Below are 18906 nucleotides of genomic sequence, written 5' to 3'. Positions count from 1 at the left end.
AAATTCTCGAGTAGACAGAAGGTCAAAGCAGTCCAAAAATGTTCAACGGTGAATTGCTTATCACATTCTATCAGCGATGGTTATACATACATATAAGATCAAAAATATTATAAAATTGCACGTAAAATTAAAAACAAAACATATTTAAATAAAGTTTACTTAAGTAATGTGTTATTATTTATGTATAGCGTCGTGATTCTTGGAGTTTGTGATGACAAACAAAGTAAATTCCACGTAATCGTTTGTATTTCCAGCCGAATCTAGAAATAAATTACAACATACAGGATGTACACGTCACACTGCTGAGGTCAAAGGTCATGTTTCTTTCGTGAGTACATAAGCGGTCGTCAGATTAATGTTTGAATGCGTAATTATTTTTCATTCATAGGTATAGTAAGAAAGAGACAAGCGAAACTTATTTGCAACATACCTTGATTTTTATATTTGAAGTCCAACTGTAACGGTTGATTAAAATAAGTGTTTTGAAATTGTATAGTTTCCATTGTTACAAGCGGCTCTGTGACGAAGTCTACGCTAAACGGACACGAACGTTCGATCGGAAATCCAGAAGCTGAAGAAATGAATCGACACTCAGAAAGGAACCAATTTCCTCCGCCTCAGTTATTCAAGTTTGATAACTTGTAAGTATAGGATTAAGAAAATTAAATAATGTGCCGCAGAACCAACGAATATCGCAATGGCTTTGACATATTGTAGTGACAGCTGCAAAAGTTCGCGGAAGGCCTTACGTGTTGCTATATTTAGGACTATCAGTACGCAGTGTTTATGTAACTGAAAACAGAAGCTGTCGAATGCCTAATAAAGATATCAAATAATGATTCAGATAACGAAGACATTTTAGTGAAAAAATGCATTAGGATAATCGCATCCAATGGAATTTTGAAAAGGTAATTCAGACTAGCTAGTGGTTAACCAAAAGTACGAACTTCCATGTGCGGTCACTACGGATAAGGACGGATACACGGATATATAATTAACTTGTTTGTGCAATAGCCTATTACTTCCTGTTTTAGTAATTTTTGTGAAATGCACAAGGTGTGACTGTATACTGCTCATATAAAGTCATATCATTGTTGTCACAACAAGTTTAGTAAACCATGCAAATATGGATAATATCTATATATAGTCCAGCATTTGTAAATTACTGTTTCTTCCAAGGGGATAATGATTTTCATCACAATTGATGATTTTAATCATGAGCTGTAGATTTTTTATATTAATATTTGAAACACAAACACATGAACAAAAAAAATGTCATATTTTTAACATGGCCTAGTAATGTTTGATAACCGAGTTTGTATAAATAGTGGTTCTTGGGGCCCACAGAGGCCTGAGAAGTGGGGCTCAAAAGGGGATATTTATTTAAAAGCCTTGGATTTTGTCCAAATTTTGGTCAGAAGGGTTGGTGCTGAATATGGAAAATAGAAAAATTCTTTGTAATCCTTCCCTTCTCTGATATCATGTCCCATTTGGCCTGAAGTTTATGTGGCTCACCTCGGTTTGGATAAATCAATACCAGGTGATTACTGCAGGCCCAGTTAGCCTCTTGTTTATTGCAATTTTTTTTTCAAAAACATTCTGCGTTTCTATTTCAAATAATCCTGCTTTTGAGTAACTAACTGATTTCTAAAACCAGTAACTACTCTCCCTCCAATGCAGCACTATTACTCATGTGTGGAATATGTTGCTCTCATAACCTCAGCATCTCTGCCTTCTGGGACTAGAAAATGGAATTGTCTTTTTAATTTTACTCCTGAAAAATGGTCTAAAATTTATCAACTTTCATTCCATATAACAAAAAATTCCAAATTAGTATGGTTTCACATTAGAGTCATTCATCATATTCTAACTACAAATTTCTTTTCTTCATAAAACTAACCTTGCTCCTAGTCCGACATGTTGTTTTGTAATACTGATGATGAAACAATCATACATTGTCTTTGGGATTGTGAAAAAGTGCAAGAGCTTCTTCAGCAATTTGAAACACTTCTAGATCTTTTATTAATACCTTTCGCATACAATAAGAGTTCATTTATATTTGGAATAATTTCACACCAATGCAACTCTTTTGATAATGGAATTTTATTAGTTATTAAACACTATATCTACAGGAGCAGATGTCTCAACAAATCCTTAAATGTGAATGCCCTAATTAATGCAATTGAGGATAACTTTACAGTCAATAAATACATAAATAGTAGAAAAAATGGGTACAGGAAAAGACAATTCAAATTACACTGGAGGAAATGGAAACCACTTTTAGATCTTTAGTTCTGGAGTTCCAGAGATTCCTGTAGAAGCATTGTCTATAGTGTTTTTTTCTTTTATCTTTTTAATTTTGTACATGTGCCCAGTGTTGGAATACTACACAAGTAATCAGTTTCAGATATTTTAATTTTCCAGTGTTACGATGGTCTTGTACACCAACAAGCTCATGGATATATCACATGTATAGATTGTAACCACTCACTGTTATACCAGGAAACAATGGACTGGTTTCATTATATATACAAAATGTAGCTATATATATGCAGGCAGTTATTTTTGCTCCAGACCATATTGTTTTTTTCCTGTTTTATATATGTCACCAATTTGTGGTGATATCAACTATACAGTTACTCATGTGACTAGTAATTTATTTTCACAGTAACATAAATAACCAGTTTATAGTATGTTTGACTCCCATTTAAACAAGTAAGGTAAGTAACCTTTGTTCTAGTGTCTGGATCTGTCTCCTAGCTTATTACCTTGATAGGAATCAGTCTATTAGTAACCAGAATATGACATATCTGATTGTCTATATATATAAATAACTTGTGTACTTCCAGTAGTTCTTAATAACTAGGGTATTGTAAATTTGATTACCTATTTATGTGATTTAGTCTGTAGGTAACTAGTATATGGTATATCTGATAATTTATTTTATATTTGTTAAACCACTCTATAAGTAACCAGTTATGGTGTACTTGGCTACCTACTTAAATAACATTTGTGGGTTTATCTGATTTATTGGTAATCAGTTAAGTTAACCAATTTAATCAAAATATGAGTAACCAGTTATGGTATATACTCAATGTTTGTATTTGAATGTTTGTCTATTATGAAGTTCTCATTAGTTATTTATACATTTATCTCTAGTGTGATCTCACTATTATTACTTTGAATTTTTTCCCTATATTTCATGATGCCTGTAACCACATAGTAAATCAAGCCAACACAGCACAGTCTATATATTTGTTTACTAAATAAACATTCTTCAGGCTTGATATCTGATTTATCAATTTAAGTAGTCTGGAGAAACTACCTCTCTTACATACTATCCCCCACCTTTTTCTATCCTCTCTTCATCTTTCATGTACATATATTGTGTATGTTTGTTTTACATGTAAATTCTTCAAAAATAAAATAATGAGAAAGAAAATAGAATTACAAAAGCTATTAGCCCAGAAAGATACTTGACTGGCAGTAATCAGTGTTGTGGAAGATCTCTGGTATTCAAACAAGGAAAAGCAGTATAAAAAATGACATTGTTCCTTATCCTGTAACTATTGTAAAAAATCTATTTAACTCCTTTTTGCCAACAAATATTTTGGTGTGTTTCAGGGAAAATCATGTTCAGGCCCATCTGAAGAGAGTGTATGGGTGTCTGTCCATATCTATGTTTACTGCCTGTGCTGGCGCCTACGTTCACCTTTATACAGCATGGCTCCAGGTAAGTCCAGTACTTTTACTAAACACAAGATATTTATTTGAAGACAAACAGACTAGTTAACATTTCATAAATTTCCTCAAAACAAATATTAGTTACACAATTTAATGCTTAGTCAAATTTTTTAATGAGGCATGATATATGTCGATGTATTCATCAAAGAATTTATTTCAGGCTGGTATTCTGACCACAATTGCATCCATTGGGCTGATGATTTGGCTTGCCTCTACCCGTCACTCCAAGGAAAATGAATCTAAGAGACTTGCTATATTTGCTGGCTTCACATTCCTTTCTGGTAAGAATGAAATTCCATTGCTTTCATGAGGTAATACTTTCATTTCTTTGGTACAAATGTAAGGATGTTTACCTTACACCCTGATGCAGGAGTAAGGATGAATATTTAAATGTCTCTTGTACTGGATTTAGGATGACTACTTATATTTCTCTGGTGCAGGAGTAAGATTGAATACTTATATTTCTCTGGTACAGGAGTAAGGTTGAATACTTATATTTCTCTGGTACAGGAGTAAGGTTGAATACTTATATTTCTCTGGTACAGGAGTAAGGTTGAATGTTAGATAGTAAGAGTAAATACTATGGATTAATGAATGTGAACTTTTATTTTTTTTTTGAGTACATGAAGTTTGAAGTTAATAAGCAGATAAATTGTCAGTTTAAATTCAATTTAGAATGTGCTGAAATGACTTTGAGTTTCTAATCTACATTAAATATAACTCTAAATATATTGATATATATATATTTAGAAATCCATGTTAGCATTCCTACGAAGTTTATTCACTGCACAGAAAACTTTCAATATACATGCAACATTTTGAAGCAAAACCAATTTTCAGTTTAAGTTGGATACCCCAGAATCATAATGATTAATTATAATTTCAGGAATGTCTCTTGGACCCGTCCTTGACTATGTCATTATGATTGACCCTAGGTAAGTGGCATTATGATTGACCCTAGGTAAGTGTCATTAGGATTGACCCTGTGCAAGTGTTATTATGATTAACCCTAGGTAAGTGGCATTATGATTGACCCTAGGTAAGTGGCAGTATGATTGACCCTAGGTAAGTGTTGACCCTAGGTAAGTGGCATTATGATTGACCCTAGGTAAGTGGCATTATGATTGACCCTAGGTAAGTGGCATTATGATTAACCCTAGGTAAGTGGCATTATGGTTGACCCTAGGTATGTGGCATTATGATTGACCCTAGATAAGTGGCATTATGATTGACCCTAGGTAAGTGGCATTATGATTGACCCTAGGTAAGTGTCATTATGATTGACCCTGTGTAAGTGGCATTATGATTGACCCTGTGTAAGTGGCATTATGATTGACCCTGTGTAAGTGGCATTATGATTGACCCTGTGTAAGTGGCATTATGATTGACCCTAGGTAAGTGGCATTATGATTGACCCTAGGTAAGTGTCATTATGATTGACCCTGTGTAAGTGGTATTATGATTGACCCTGTGTAAGTGTCATTATGATTGACCCTAGGTAAGTGGTATTATGATTGACCCTGTGTAAGTGGCAGTATGATTGACCCTAGGTAAGTGTTGACCCTAGGTAAGTGTCATTATGATCGACCCTAGATAAGTGTCATTATGATTGACCCTAGGTAAGTGTCATTATGATTGACCCTAGGTAAGTGGCATTATGATTGACCCTGTGTAAGTGGCATTATGATTGACCCTAGGTAAGTGGCATGATTGACCCTAGGTAAGTGTCATTATGATTGACCCTAGGTAAGTGACATTATGATTGACCCTAGGTAAGTGTCATTAGGATTGACCCTGTGTAAGTGTCATTATGATTGACCCTAGGTAAGTGTCATTAGGATTGACCCTGTGTAAGTGTCATTATGATTGACCCTAGGTAAGTGTCATTATGATTGACCCTAGGTAAGTGTCATTAGGATTGACCCTGTGTAAGTGGCATTATGATTGACCCTAGGTAAGTGGCTGTATGATTGACCCTAGGTAAGTGGCATTATGATTGACCCTAGGTAAGTGGCATGATTGACCCTAGGTAAGTGGCATTATGATTGATCCTATGTAAGTGGCATTATGATTGACCCTGTGTAAGTGGCATTATGATTGACCCTAGGTAAGTGGCATTATGATTGACCCTAGGTAAGTGGCATTATGATTGACCCTAGGTAAGTGGCATTATGATTGACCCTGTGTAAGTGGCATTATGATTGACCCTGTGTAAGTGGCATTATGATTGACCCTGTGTAAGTGGCATTATGATTGACCCTAGGTAAGTGGCATTATGATTGACCCTGTGTAAGTGGCATTATGATTGACCCTGTGTAAGTGGCATTATGATTGACCCTGTGTAAGTGGCATTATGATTGACCCTAGAATTGGCATTATGAACTAATCTAAAAAGTCCAAAGTGGAGTTAATACAACAATGTTTGCTTTTTCCTGATACAGCAAACAAGTTTGTAGACTTTATATAAACGTACATTTTGTACACATAACAATAGAAGGATGGTTTGGATATTATGTAGTGGAAACTTTCCCCAATAACTGTTTACCCACTTATTTCAACATTGACTGATCCTGCAACTCCTTGGATCATATAAGTAAAGTAGCTGACTCCGTTTTTGTTACACTGACCTTGAGGTTATCTTTAATCTGGTATGAAACTTGTATTTTAGTGATTTTTGCAAATACATGGCTGCTGTATCAGATGTCAGATATTTTGAGTGATATGGAGCCAGCTGGTGGCTGTAGGACAACACAATTCTCTGACACCGACCACTTGGTTAAAGATATTTTAGACTTAACACCTTCCTTATAATGATTTAAGAGAGACTTGTGCATGGCCACTTTGTCTGAGGTCACCATTCTGCATCATCATTCCAGATCAAGCCATTATACAGTTAAATGTTTTCCAATTGAGTCAATACCATAACAATACCCAGTGAATGACTTAAGATGTTTTATAATAATCTGAAGTGTTCTGGTCCTGCTCATTTTGAAATCTTATAATCTTATTTTTCCAGCATCATTGTAACAGCATTAATGGGAACCTCAGTAATCTTCATCAGCTTCTCTCTGGCTGCATTGTACAATACCAATCGTACCTACCTGTACATGGGCGGTAAGTCTGCTGCAACGTTCTTTGTTTCATATCAACCTGGTCAAGGGAGATAAATCTGTTGTGGGATGATACTCCATACAAATCACTTTTTATCATTTGTCCTTCCATATTATTTTTGCAATGATTATCTCTATTTCTGGAGAATTACTGGCTAACTCCTTCTCCAATTTTATATGTAGTTTCACCATGATCTCTAGTTTTACATACTCGACCATTTTGAGATTGATCAGAAAAACAAAATGGCGGAGAGACGGCCATATAGGTTTTCGATGTTTACAATTAGTTACTGCTTTTTTCAGAAGCAGTGGATGGATGTGTCTGAAATTTTATGTGAAGGATTCCTGTGGTCCCTAGTTGTGCTGTTTTGGTTTTAAACTTGTTAGAAAAACCAAATTGCTGTTAGGCAGCATCTTGGAATTACCAATTATGTTCCAGGGAAAATGAGCCCACCAAAACACAAAGTACATTTGTTTTCCCTCCAGAAATATGTCCCCTTGTGTGTACATGTTTGATAACAGACTGCATCACTATGGTATAAATTACCCAGGGAAATGACAATTGTTTTTGTTGGCTGTTTCCTGTTGAATTTAATGTGAATTTTGTTGGTTTTCAGGATTCTTGTTGAGCACATTGAGCTGGCTCTGCCTTGCTGGTCTCCTCAACATTTTCATTGGTTCTAGACTAATCTGGGAAGTAAGTATTTTATTATTAATTTTTTATAGTAATTTACAGTGTTAATACAGGGTTGGTATTTGTTTTGCTAATTGACTGTGGGGTTCTTATGGTTTTACCATTAGAGACATACAATATGAAAACCGTTTTTAAATTCTTTTGTTGTAATAATGATGATATGAACTATTTATGATATGTAAAAATAAGGGGGACTATGCCATACAGTATGATATAGAATAACAAAATATCACCTCTATTTCAAATGAGAAGGATCAGACTGAATACTCAGGTAGGATATGTCTCTGGTCGCTCCTTAATTCTCGGTATCATTGATTACCAGGTTCAGCTGTATGCTGGTCTGTTTGTCTTCTGTGCCTTTGTGCTGTATGATACCCAAATGATTGTAGAGAAGAAGAGAATGGGAGATGATGACTACATCTGGTAGGTTGAAATCAAACGAATAAAAAAAAAGAAAATTTGTCTAAAAAGTTTTTTCTGAAGAGTAGATATATTTGTAGACTCGAGATTATAAGGATCTTGCCAATCAACTGTAAGGAAATATGATCCATTGTAAGTTCATGAATGTTAGAGAATCAATAAATCTTAGAGTTGTCTCTTTAATGATCATTTAGCTTGTATTTACCAACTCATGCAGAATAAGGATAGACTGTCTTTTAAGCCCACTATCTAATAGATGGTGGGTTATTCAAATCGCCCTGCGTCCGTGGTCCCTGATTCGTCCGTCCGTCCGTAAACAATTCTTGTTACCGCTATTTCTGGAAAAGTACTGGATGGATCTTTCTCAAATTTCATATGCAGTTTCCCCTTCGTCCCTAGTTGTGCATTGTACCTTTTTTGGACTGATTCGAATTCAAGATGGCCGGCAGGTGGCCATCTTGGATTTTGGAAGTAAAAGTTTGTTACCGCTATTTCTGAGAAAGTACTGGATGGATCTTCCTCAAATTTCATATGCAGTTTTCCCTTGGTCCCTAGTTGTGCATTGTACCGTTTTTGGACCCTTGATGGCCGACAGGTGGCCATCTTGGATTTTGGAAGTAAAAGTTTGTTACTGCTATTTCTTGGAAAGTACTGGATGGATCTTTCTCAAATTCCATATGCAGTTTCCCCTTGGTCCCTAGCTGTGCATTGTACCTTTTTTGGACTGATTCAAATTCAAGATGGCCGACAGGTGGCCATCTTGGATTTTGGATGTAAAAGTTTGTTATTGCTATTTCTTGGAAAGTACTGGATGGATCTCTCAAATTTCATATGCAGTTTCACATTTCATATGCAGTTTCCCTTTGGTTCCAAGTTGTGCATTATACCTTTTTGGACTGATCCAAAATCAAGATGGCTGACAGGTGGCCATCTTGGATTTTGAATGTAAAAGTTTGTTACTGGTATTTCTTGGAAAGTACTGGATGGATCTTTCTCAAATTTCATATGCAGGTTCCCTTTGGTTCCAAGTTGTGCATTATACCTTTTTGGACTGATCCAAAATCAAGATGGCTGACTGGCAGCCATCTTGGATTTTGAGAGTAAAATCTTGTTACTGCTATATCTGAGGAAGTACTGGATGGATCCTTCTGATATTTCATAGATATTGGTTTCCCTTGGTCCCTAGTTGTGCATTGTACCTTTTTTGAACTGATTTGAAATCAAGGTGGCCCACAGGCAGCCATCTTGGATGTCGACTGTAATACAGCACAAGCATATTGTCCATTATCCACCTGTAACTGACTGCTATCTAATAATACTTTGGGATCTTTTTCAAACAATATTTGCTAATAGGTGCTTAATAAAAATATCTTGTGCCATCATTGAGTACATTCAATGAAGACCAGTTCATGAACATTTACAACACCTGTAACAAACAAAAAAAATAAACAAATCTTCAAGAACTGAAAACAGATCCTCAAATGGTGGGCGCCAAGATCCCTCTTGTTAATTAGTGAAAATGATTTTGGGTATCAAGGTCTCAAAATGACCCCCTAGCCATTATTTAAGTGAATCAGATATGTCATTAGAGGAATATATTGAAGTTGTTGTAAGGAATAAGTGAGGTCTCTTCCTTGAGAATTTTGTCAAATTTATGTTTCAGGCATAGTGTGGATTTATTTATTGACTTCATCCAAATCTTTCGCCGCCTTCTCATCATTCTGTCCAACAAGGTTTGTCATTAAAATCCCTTAAATATATTATTTGATGATGGCCTTTACGACTATAGAAAAGAAAAGACTGAATATTTGTTAAATTGTTAATTTGTATGTTAAGTTTGGAGGTAAAATAGCCAAGATAACTGATTTATGAGAAACTTAGTTAAAAAAATATGTGTCAATTGTTGTCAGTATACTCGGTACATAAATGAATGTTTACTCTGGTGTTCCAGTGACCTTGAAACGTCTTATTGTTATTATGTAATATAGATCAGTGATGAGTTCAATAAGATGTACATTCATAAATGTTTGTGTGTGTTATTTGGGAGTGAAAAGTATATAAAAAGTTTAAACTGTTCATTTTTACTCGTAGGACAAGAAGAAGGAAAAGAATTAAGAGGGAGGAGACGTTGAAGGATGGTTGTTATTGACAACCACAATAAAAGAAAATGTTCTACATTCCCAAAAAACAGGATTATGGCTAACATACAAGTGTTACACAGTTCTATTAAGATGAATATTTTGTGAAAATATGCTGCTGTTTTTGGGAAGAAGAACTTATCTGACCTTATTAAGTATTGGTTTAATAGTAATCATATCCATAACCAAGCATGAAAGATTCTGTAGCTTCATATCTTCCCTGTTGTGAAATTATGTTACCTTTAATTGATGTTGGATTTTCATTTCATTACTGACAACTACATAATTTGAAAATGATTAAAATTACAGATTAAGAACTGACTAGAACTTTAAAAACATATATGACTTTTAGTTGTGTTGTTTCAGAACATCAACAATCATCAATGTAAGAAACATGAAGAGTGTTAAAGTTGATGATGTTTTGGTATTAAAGACTTCGGCAGTTTTTTACCGTCACAAGCTTATTGTTTTTATTACCTACATATGTATTCTGGATTTCATTTTTTATTTATTCCTAAATGTTGTGAACTAATTTGCTTTGTTCATCTTGCAAAATTATTTAATTTTTATTATTATTTATCAGTACATAGAAATAAAGACAGCGTTTTGAATATTTTATATGTAGCACAAGAGTTTAACAGTTACATTTTATATGTATAAATATAATCAGACACAATCTTTTGAGCTTGTTTTCCACAAAAATGCAATTTGCAGTAATTACATCTCAGAAATATCCAGCTGAATCTTTATACTCATGATATTGTTACATGTTGTATCATGCTTACATAATATACATCGTTTCATGTTTTCTTTTCATATTACACCTTACTGAAAATGGTAGATTTCCTGTGTAGTGGATTATTTCCAGTCTGGAGCGAATTCAATTCTGAATAATGAGGACTTGAATTTGAAATGTGCAGGTGAAATCTTGATAGGATAATGTTTTAATATACAGAAGTGAAAAATGCATTTTCAAACAAATATTTTTTGTTTTGAAGATATTTCATAAGTGACTAAAAAGTTGAATGTTTCAAATATATACAGATATTTAGATACAGGATACTGTTGTTACTTGCCTGATTTGAATTACCGTTTTAAATGGTTTGGTATTTATTAGAGTCAACAACAGAACTGTACAGTTTACATCATATGCATTGTTGGTGTTGGTTCATTAAATGAATAGCTAAAATTACCACCGTTATCAGTTTAAATAAAAATATGAGGGATTCACAACTTTTGATAATTAGTGCCATATGAGTTTGGAAATTGTATGACTCATTTAAAAAAGTTGATTAAATAATTTTTGTGTCTGATTTTTAACATTCATCTCATTTCACATACTAATGATTTAATTCTTTGCTAACAAGCAAATGCAACTTGATTAAACAGAAAGTAGATGTACATACAAACAATCATGGAAAAAGATGTTTGAAGACATCATACTTCAATAAAGTTGCAGTAAAGTAGAAATGTTTTCTGTTTAATACCATTTTATACAGAGTGATAAGTATGGATTTTATATGTGGTAAACATTTTATTATGTTTCATCTGGTATTTGGTTGTAGTTTATAACATCGGTTTTCTGAAATCGGAATAAAATGTTAAATGTTGAGGTAGAAATTTGGATATTTTCTTGAATAACAAAAAGAATGAAGAATATTCCTAACTGGGATCAGATTAAAATTCCTTCACGGAAAAAATGAAAACTTGACAAGTTTTGATGGCTTTTGGTGTAGCTTTGATTACCTTGTTTGTTTAGATATTGTTTTGTTTGTTATCTATTGTGTACTGGCCCTTCTTCAATGTACAGGAATAAATTCTTTTCATCACATATATCTAGTTTGGTTTTCTTCAACATAGATAAAATTTGGCTGACATTGTCTTAACGTCCTGTCAACAGTTATGTCTAGTCTTTGAGTTTAATATTTTCTCTTAACTGCCTAAGAAGTTTGGCCTCTGGGTGAAATGATGGACACACTTTTCATCCATAGTCACAAACCTCTGCAGAAAGTTAGCAGGCTCTGCCTCTAAAAGGTTGAGATTAGCACGCGACAAAGTCAGCCTGGTGTGTTTCTGATCAACTGTCAGAGTACTGGTACCCAACAGGCCGTGAGCTTTCCCATTACAAGATCTTCTGTAAGAATGGAATGCACTGACTATATATATATATATATATCAGGAAAACAAAAAAGACAAGCGGCCATCTTAAACTTTTGAAGATGAAAATTTGGTTTGCTCAAACAAAACAAAATCACCAAGGCTCTGTTTGCCACGCTTAAAACCCGCCACAGTATCTTTTCATTATAGCATATGATGGGGCACTATTCCTTAGTGTTGATACCATACCAATAAGGATATTCTTAAGTGCTAGACATTTCTTATCAAATATTGAATCATTGCACATTCAGATGTTGTTAATTTTGTAACAGTCACTTACCATGTGTACTTTAAAGTGCTATCTCTTCGACATAAACTGATCAAATGACACCAGTCTTCGAGTACACAGACTTAAATAGTTAGAGAATAGTAGAGCTGAAAAATGACATCCTTGCTTAACTTCTTAAATACAAGACTCACCACTTCTCCATTAGCCCTCGTTATAATGAAACGGCAACACACGTCATTTAAATCCAGGTAAATTGAAAGTTGTTATTGGTAAAACGAAAAACCGAGAAGTGACGAGAAATCATTAGTTATACTACATCTAACATTAAATCACATCAGGGAATATAACAACTTTAAAAGTGTCAATTATTTTGTCTTTTGTCAAGACATTTCATTACCTTATTATTGTATTGTGTTTATTGTTTATTGACACAAACTAAAGGCTGTAAATATATTTCCCGTTGGCAGTGGTGATTTATCACGTCATCAAGACATTGACGTGGACTAGAAAACCAATTAAACATGGACAAATCATTTAAGGTAGGAATGTTACTATTCAGTGATGGAAATATCAAACCAATTATTATAAATCTAACAGTGAAGTCATTTGCCTGTAGCATATTGGACTATATAATCATGTAAGTCCTTCATAAACTATAATTCTTTCTTTAATATACATAATGATTCATGATTACTATTCTCTTAGTTACAAAGCGTAACCAGGCTAACAAGTCGAAATGCGATTTAGTTATAGAAAGAAAATACATATCAAAGTCAAAACTCTGAATATGATTCTGTTTTAAATTCAGAAAAAAATATAAAATCATGTTTTGTGTTCTTGGGAGAAAAGAATATTATATTGATTCAAATAGATAACTGACATATCTGTGGGAAATAATTGTGTCCCTCTGTTGACCGACTTTTTTTCTATACATGTCTGAATTTGTTGGAGAACTAGAAGACTATCATATTACCTCGTTAAATGACACATATCTCTTACAATTCAACAACAACAAAGATACTGTCGTGTAATTAAAACCTCCATTTATATCTGAAGTTAATTACGCAATTGCAATATATAACCATAAAAAATGACTTGAGGATTAAGAACGGAAGAAAAATCAACCTTGGTAGATTAAAATTGACCTACACCATGGAGAACGAGTATCACAACAGGTTTAATGACTAGGTGTATGACTGACAGGAAATCGATCTGCTTATATCCTTCATATAAATATATTTTATAGATCGATCTGCTTGTATCCTTCATATAAATATATTTTATAGATCCTTCATATAAATATATTCTATAGATCTGCTTGTATCCTTCATATAAATATATTCTATAAATCGATCTGCTTGTATCCTTCATATAAATATATTCTATAGATATATCTACTTTTATCCTTATATATAAATATATTCTGTAGGTCGATCTGCTTGTATCCTTCATATAAATATATTCTATAAATAGATTCACTAATGCGTCAGGGGTACAATCACATCAATCTATTAAAATCTACTCCAAACAATTCCTTTACGTTACACTTGCCAGAATTTGTGGATTACATGTCTGTGTATCAGTTCCATACCTAAGTCATTGTCTCAATGTCTACTGATGTGTTTGTCTGAGTAAAAGTATAATTTGTGCGTTCACTGTCACTTTTGTCACTCATTGTTCGGGATATGAAGTTAGGAAATAATCATTCTTTTTCTTTTAAACTTCGCCTCTGAATAAAGAAGTCGGTCCTTGGGTACGTTATATAGACCTTCCGATCTCGCGATCTCAAAGGGTTTTACTGTATGTATACACTAATGGAGCCAAATCATTGAATATTCAAAAAGTTAGATTTACAAAACCGATATACAGGTACATACAAACGTATTTAACACGACAGTATCTGGTGCCCAGTATCTTATTCAATGCACAGCAGACATACCTAACAAATCTATATAAGTTACACTGCTGTCAACGCTTACCGTTGATGGTACACATAACACACGTCTGGGTTCATTTGTATATATTTATGTGTGTAGTATGGTCAATATGTAATAGGGTCGGTTTTTAGATAATTTTGGCCGCCGTTGTTTAGCGTCGCTTACCGTTGATGGTACACATAACACACGTCTGGGTTCATTTGTATATATCTCTGTGTTTAGTATGGTCAATATATTAGACAGTTACCGAACTGTTGTATTATATACAAGACTATATCAACAGGTAAAGGATGGAGCATCAAACAAGTCCAGCTTCATATCGCACAAAGAAATAGAATATTTCTCAATGAGATCACTATGACGACAGTGAAACTTCTCCGTGATTTTTGTCAGTCAATTGACAAGCTCTTGCACGAAAATCGAGATAATCGAAACAGGCCCTTGAGACAGGTAAATATCGTAGGTTAGTGATGCAAGAATGTTGATATCCAGAAATGGAAAATTCACGATAAGGAAATTGAAATAATCAGGCTTATGAATTTTTGTGTTTTCACGTCTAGATAGCTTTACATTAATAAGAGTGAGCACCTAGGATTGGGTCGCCCGTGAAACAAGCATAACACAAAAAACACAAGATATTTTTTGTTTACAAAATGTATGAAATATGAGGGTAATACAGAAATAGATAAAATAAAATTTCCTTGCTGACGGTATGAGATTTTAAATTATTCAATGTTGTGAAATGAGGAGACGTCCATTTAATATTTACATATATAATGTATATATAATCTGTGTCTGTACACTAAGGCTGGTCATGTGTGGCTTTTTGTAAAAAAAAAACACTTCACGTTATGAGTGTATCTGACTCAAAAAAAAAGTGTTTCTGACTATTAAGTGTGTATGTGATATATATATACAGGTGTCCAACCTATATATTAATGGCTTAATTAGGATATATTTAGTTGTACTCTTATATATTTAGAAAACAAATAAACCCTAAACCACACTTACTTATAAGTCATTTCTAAATTTATATCAATCACGATAGAATCACACATTTGTGCAATAGAACCGCGTAACGTGCGAACGAATTGCATAACTCATTTCGTCAATTTTACCATCGTGCGCACATTGTGCATACATCGTGCACACATCATGCATACATCGTGCACACATCATGCATACATCGTGTAACGTGTAAGGTATCGTGTACCGTTGTGCGACCCCAAAACTGTATGTAGGTATGTATATGACGTTATCCAATCTATATGTCATCGATGAGATAAGATTTTTTTTAGTCATTTGACATGGTGCTGTATCTGGTGTGGTTTAATTCCCATGTGAATAACTACAGCTTTGTATATTTTTATATTTAGTTTTAGAACTATATAAATATGATAAATTATAATTATAACACAGAGGTACAGTTGCATCTGGGGTAGGTCAATAACATTAAAGCTAATCAGTTCCTGTCCGAGTTACATAAAAAAAAATAAATACGAAAAAAAAAATAAACGTTGCTATAGAAATGCGTGTAATATAGTATTGTAGAGAAATTACGAGCTAAAGAATCACGGATATGTATATATCATATGGTGAGATATACTGACCGTTAATGTTAAGAAATATGAAACGAAACCTATAACAAACGGTTATTCCGCCAGTGTTAATTCACCTGTACAACAAGGAACCGTATACATTTCTCGTTATCTGTCTGTGGTTGACGACTTCGGACAGATATGACATTATCTACACGTGCAATGTGTATAACATAGTGTGGTCATATTGGTGTGAGTTAATGATATACGACATCCGAAAGCGATAACAAGGCGCAATACACACATTTTTTACAGCTACAATGATAATCCGAAACAGACTATAGTAGCGATATTGAGGTTACAATCTCACTGGCTTCAATCCACGACCAGTGTTTACAAACAGACGTGTATTGGGTGTAATGGCGGTGTAACATGGCGACCTACTGCTGATCATTCACGCATAGCTCCACATGAAATGATAAACATTCATATGTTCAAGCTCAAATGATTTTAGGCTAAGGAACATTCACGCGTCACCCATCACCGGCTAACTGAGGGAAAGGATTGTTCGCTTATTGCAGTGTATCTCTCGTCTGTGCTGTAAAACTCGCCATTTTGTAACGGAATCGAGTAGTTCTATCATAACAACAATACAGTAGTAACCGATGATGACGGATAACGAGGAGAGGATTGTGTTGTCAGACCCATCGGAATATCGCCCGGAGTATAAAGACAAGAGGAACTACCGAGAGTTTGATATACATAACTCTCCCACCCGTGTTGTAAACACATACAAGACTATGCATACCCGACAAACCCTGGCCTATGTGCGCGAAAAAATAGAACATTACACAAAATTCAGTCATGCCGAAATGACAATGATGGAAGCGATTAATTCATTGGATGCCTTCATGGACGAAAGTGATCCCGATGTGGACATTCCGAACTCCCTTCACGCATACCAGACCGCGGAAGCAATCCGAAAAGCACATCCGGACAAGGACTGGTTTCATGTGGTGGGATTAATTCACGATGCAGGGAAGGTGATGGCCCATTGGGGGGAGCCTCAGTGGTCCACAGTTGGTGATACATTTCCGGTAGGTTGTTATCCGGATGAAAGCATTGTTTTCGGGACAGAAAGCTTCAAGGATAACCCCGACCTTCAGGATGAAAAGCTCAATTCTAAATTGGGAATGTACACAGAAAACTGTGGTCTCAGTAACGTGACTATGTCTTGGGGCCACGATGAATATTTGTACCGAGTGCTAACCTCTGACCTTAACAAGTGCTATCTTCCAGAAGAAGCGTTGTATATGATCAGGTTCCATTCCTTCTATCCTTGGCACACCTCCGGAGCCTATGATTATCTTTGTAACAACAAGGACAATGAGATGATGACCTGGGTCAATGAGTTTAATCAATTTGACCTTTATACCAAGTCTCCTATTCCACCCGATGTTGAGAAACTGCAGACATACTACAGCAGTCTTATGGACAAATATATTCCAGGAAAGGTGAAATGGTAAAGCTGGAGATACATATTCAACACTGAATACGGATATGCAGCGTCGAGTGAATTACCTGAGGGTGTCTGAGATGAACAACATCATTACAAACACCACTCTGTTTTCACACATAAGTGCTTTATCATACTAGTTCTGGAGTATAGTCAATTATCTATAATGCTGGCATAGCACGGAATGTTTTACCATGTATAGACAAGACATTATGGGATTGACATATTTAGAAAATTGGAGTAAGCATCTTACCGGTGAACGAAATGTGACGTATTCCCAGGGATCAATCGTAGACTTGTTATTCCCTTACAATTTATTTTACTAAGGAAGATAGTTTCCAGGCTCATTTTAAAGTTTTATTTTTTATATATAAATTTGCACGTACTTATATTGTTAACCTGCTGTGATTATAACACTGCTCAAGTTATAGTACATTGCCCTCAGGAAGATTAAATCATTTTATATACAACTGATGTGGGCCAAAACAGCTATTATGGAAAATAATCAGGAATATTGTAACAGCTTAATACATAATATGTAGAGAGTGTCTTGGTCCCCGGATGTAGGCGACGTAAAGGGTGATTCAATTAACATCCCTATATACATTCCATTATTGTCTATCATGATGACGTGAAGGGTCTAATTTTTGAAGTACTAGATTTATGAAGTGCAAGACGATACTATCAATAATACAAAATTTTAGAATATGTTCTGTTGTGATTTTATTGTTTTTTGTTTGATAAACATATTGAACAGTCTTATCTTTTGACCGACTTGTTTTAGAGAATACATTGATAAAGATAATATCATTATTAGATTTATATGCAGTTTATGACATGAAATTGGTGCATTCATTGAATAAAGTTGCTTATTAGTATAGAAAAGAATAATGTACGATTTTAGCATGTTTTCTTATTTATTATTTGTATTTAAATTTGGAGGAGATGATTTAACAAAGAGATTGTTTCAATTAATTAGTTTTATGTAGTTGATACGAACGGAGCTGACAAGTTTGTAAATAAACCGGAAGGAAGCTTTGTATTAATTAAATCTCTCTGTTCTTATTTATCAACGTATTGGCTGTTGTTATTATAGAAAAGATATAGATGTTTTTATTGATATTATTAAGATATTATAGCATTAACAATGGTATTAATATATAGGTAATCACTATGTATTTTATCAATACTCCATATCTATCACGAGGTACACAGAGAAGAGAAGTTAGTAGTTCTGGGGTCTGTTTTTATTATAAATTTACACTAAATGTTTCCATGACGCAATTTATCAAAAGACTTTTACAAATATTTTTACTGGTGTGATGTTTTATGTCAATCTTCAGCCAGATTAACATGAACTCTTTATACAGGCCGGATCTTTATACTATTTAACAGATAATATGATATAGTCTTGTATATAATA

General features: G+C 34.2%; 2 protein-coding genes across 2 annotated transcripts; both read left to right on the top strand.

Moving 5' to 3' along the window:
* The first annotated feature begins 513 nt into the window (after window positions 1–513).
* LOC132543592 (probable Bax inhibitor 1) lies at window positions 514–11937 on the top strand. Its single transcript, XM_060207109.1, has 9 exons — window positions 514–641; window positions 3625–3733; window positions 3905–4025; window positions 4631–4679; window positions 6761–6858; window positions 7472–7551; window positions 7871–7971; window positions 9632–9701; window positions 10060–11937. The coding sequence occupies exons 1-9, from the start codon at window positions 580–582 to the stop codon at window positions 10081–10083; spliced, it is 714 nt and encodes a 237-aa protein (XP_060063092.1). The 5' UTR covers window positions 514–579; the 3' UTR covers window positions 10084–11937.
* A 4469-nt stretch (window positions 11938–16406) lies between these two features.
* LOC132543613 (inositol oxygenase-like) lies at window positions 16407–18534 on the top strand. Its single transcript, XM_060207130.1, has one exon. It carries the CDS (start codon window positions 16633–16635, stop codon window positions 17491–17493), a length of 861 nt encoding a protein of 286 aa, XP_060063113.1. The 5' UTR covers window positions 16407–16632; the 3' UTR covers window positions 17494–18534.
* The last annotated feature ends 372 nt before the right edge of the window (window positions 18535–18906 follow it).

The sequence above is a fragment of the Ylistrum balloti genome, unplaced genomic scaffold (genome assembly GCF_031769215.1).
Source record: "Ylistrum balloti isolate Yb309-2 unplaced genomic scaffold, AGI_CSIRO_Ybal_v1 Utg369582, whole genome shotgun sequence".
Classification (NCBI taxonomy): domain Eukaryota; kingdom Metazoa; phylum Mollusca; class Bivalvia; order Pectinida; family Pectinidae; genus Ylistrum; species Ylistrum balloti.
This window is presented reverse-complemented; position numbering and strand designations above follow the sequence as displayed.

What these genes read in the sequence shown, in the direction of transcription:
- LOC132543592 (XM_060207109.1), top strand. Translation starts at nt 580, where the DNA reads ATGAATCGACACTCAGAAAGGAACCAATTTCCTCCGCCTCAGTTATTC. An exon ending in TTTATACAGCATGGCTCCAG is followed by an intron (nt 3,734 to 3,904) that starts GTAAGTCCAGTA and finishes AATTTATTTCAG; the next exon opens with GCTGGTATTCTGACCACAAT. An exon ending in GTTCTAGACTAATCTGGGAA is followed by an intron (nt 7,552 to 7,870) that starts GTAAGTATTTTA and finishes ATTGATTACCAG; the next exon opens with GTTCAGCTGTATGCTGGTCT.
- LOC132543613 (XM_060207130.1), top strand. Translation starts at nt 16,633, where the DNA reads ATGATGACGGATAACGAGGAGAGGATTGTGTTGTCAGACCCATCGGAA.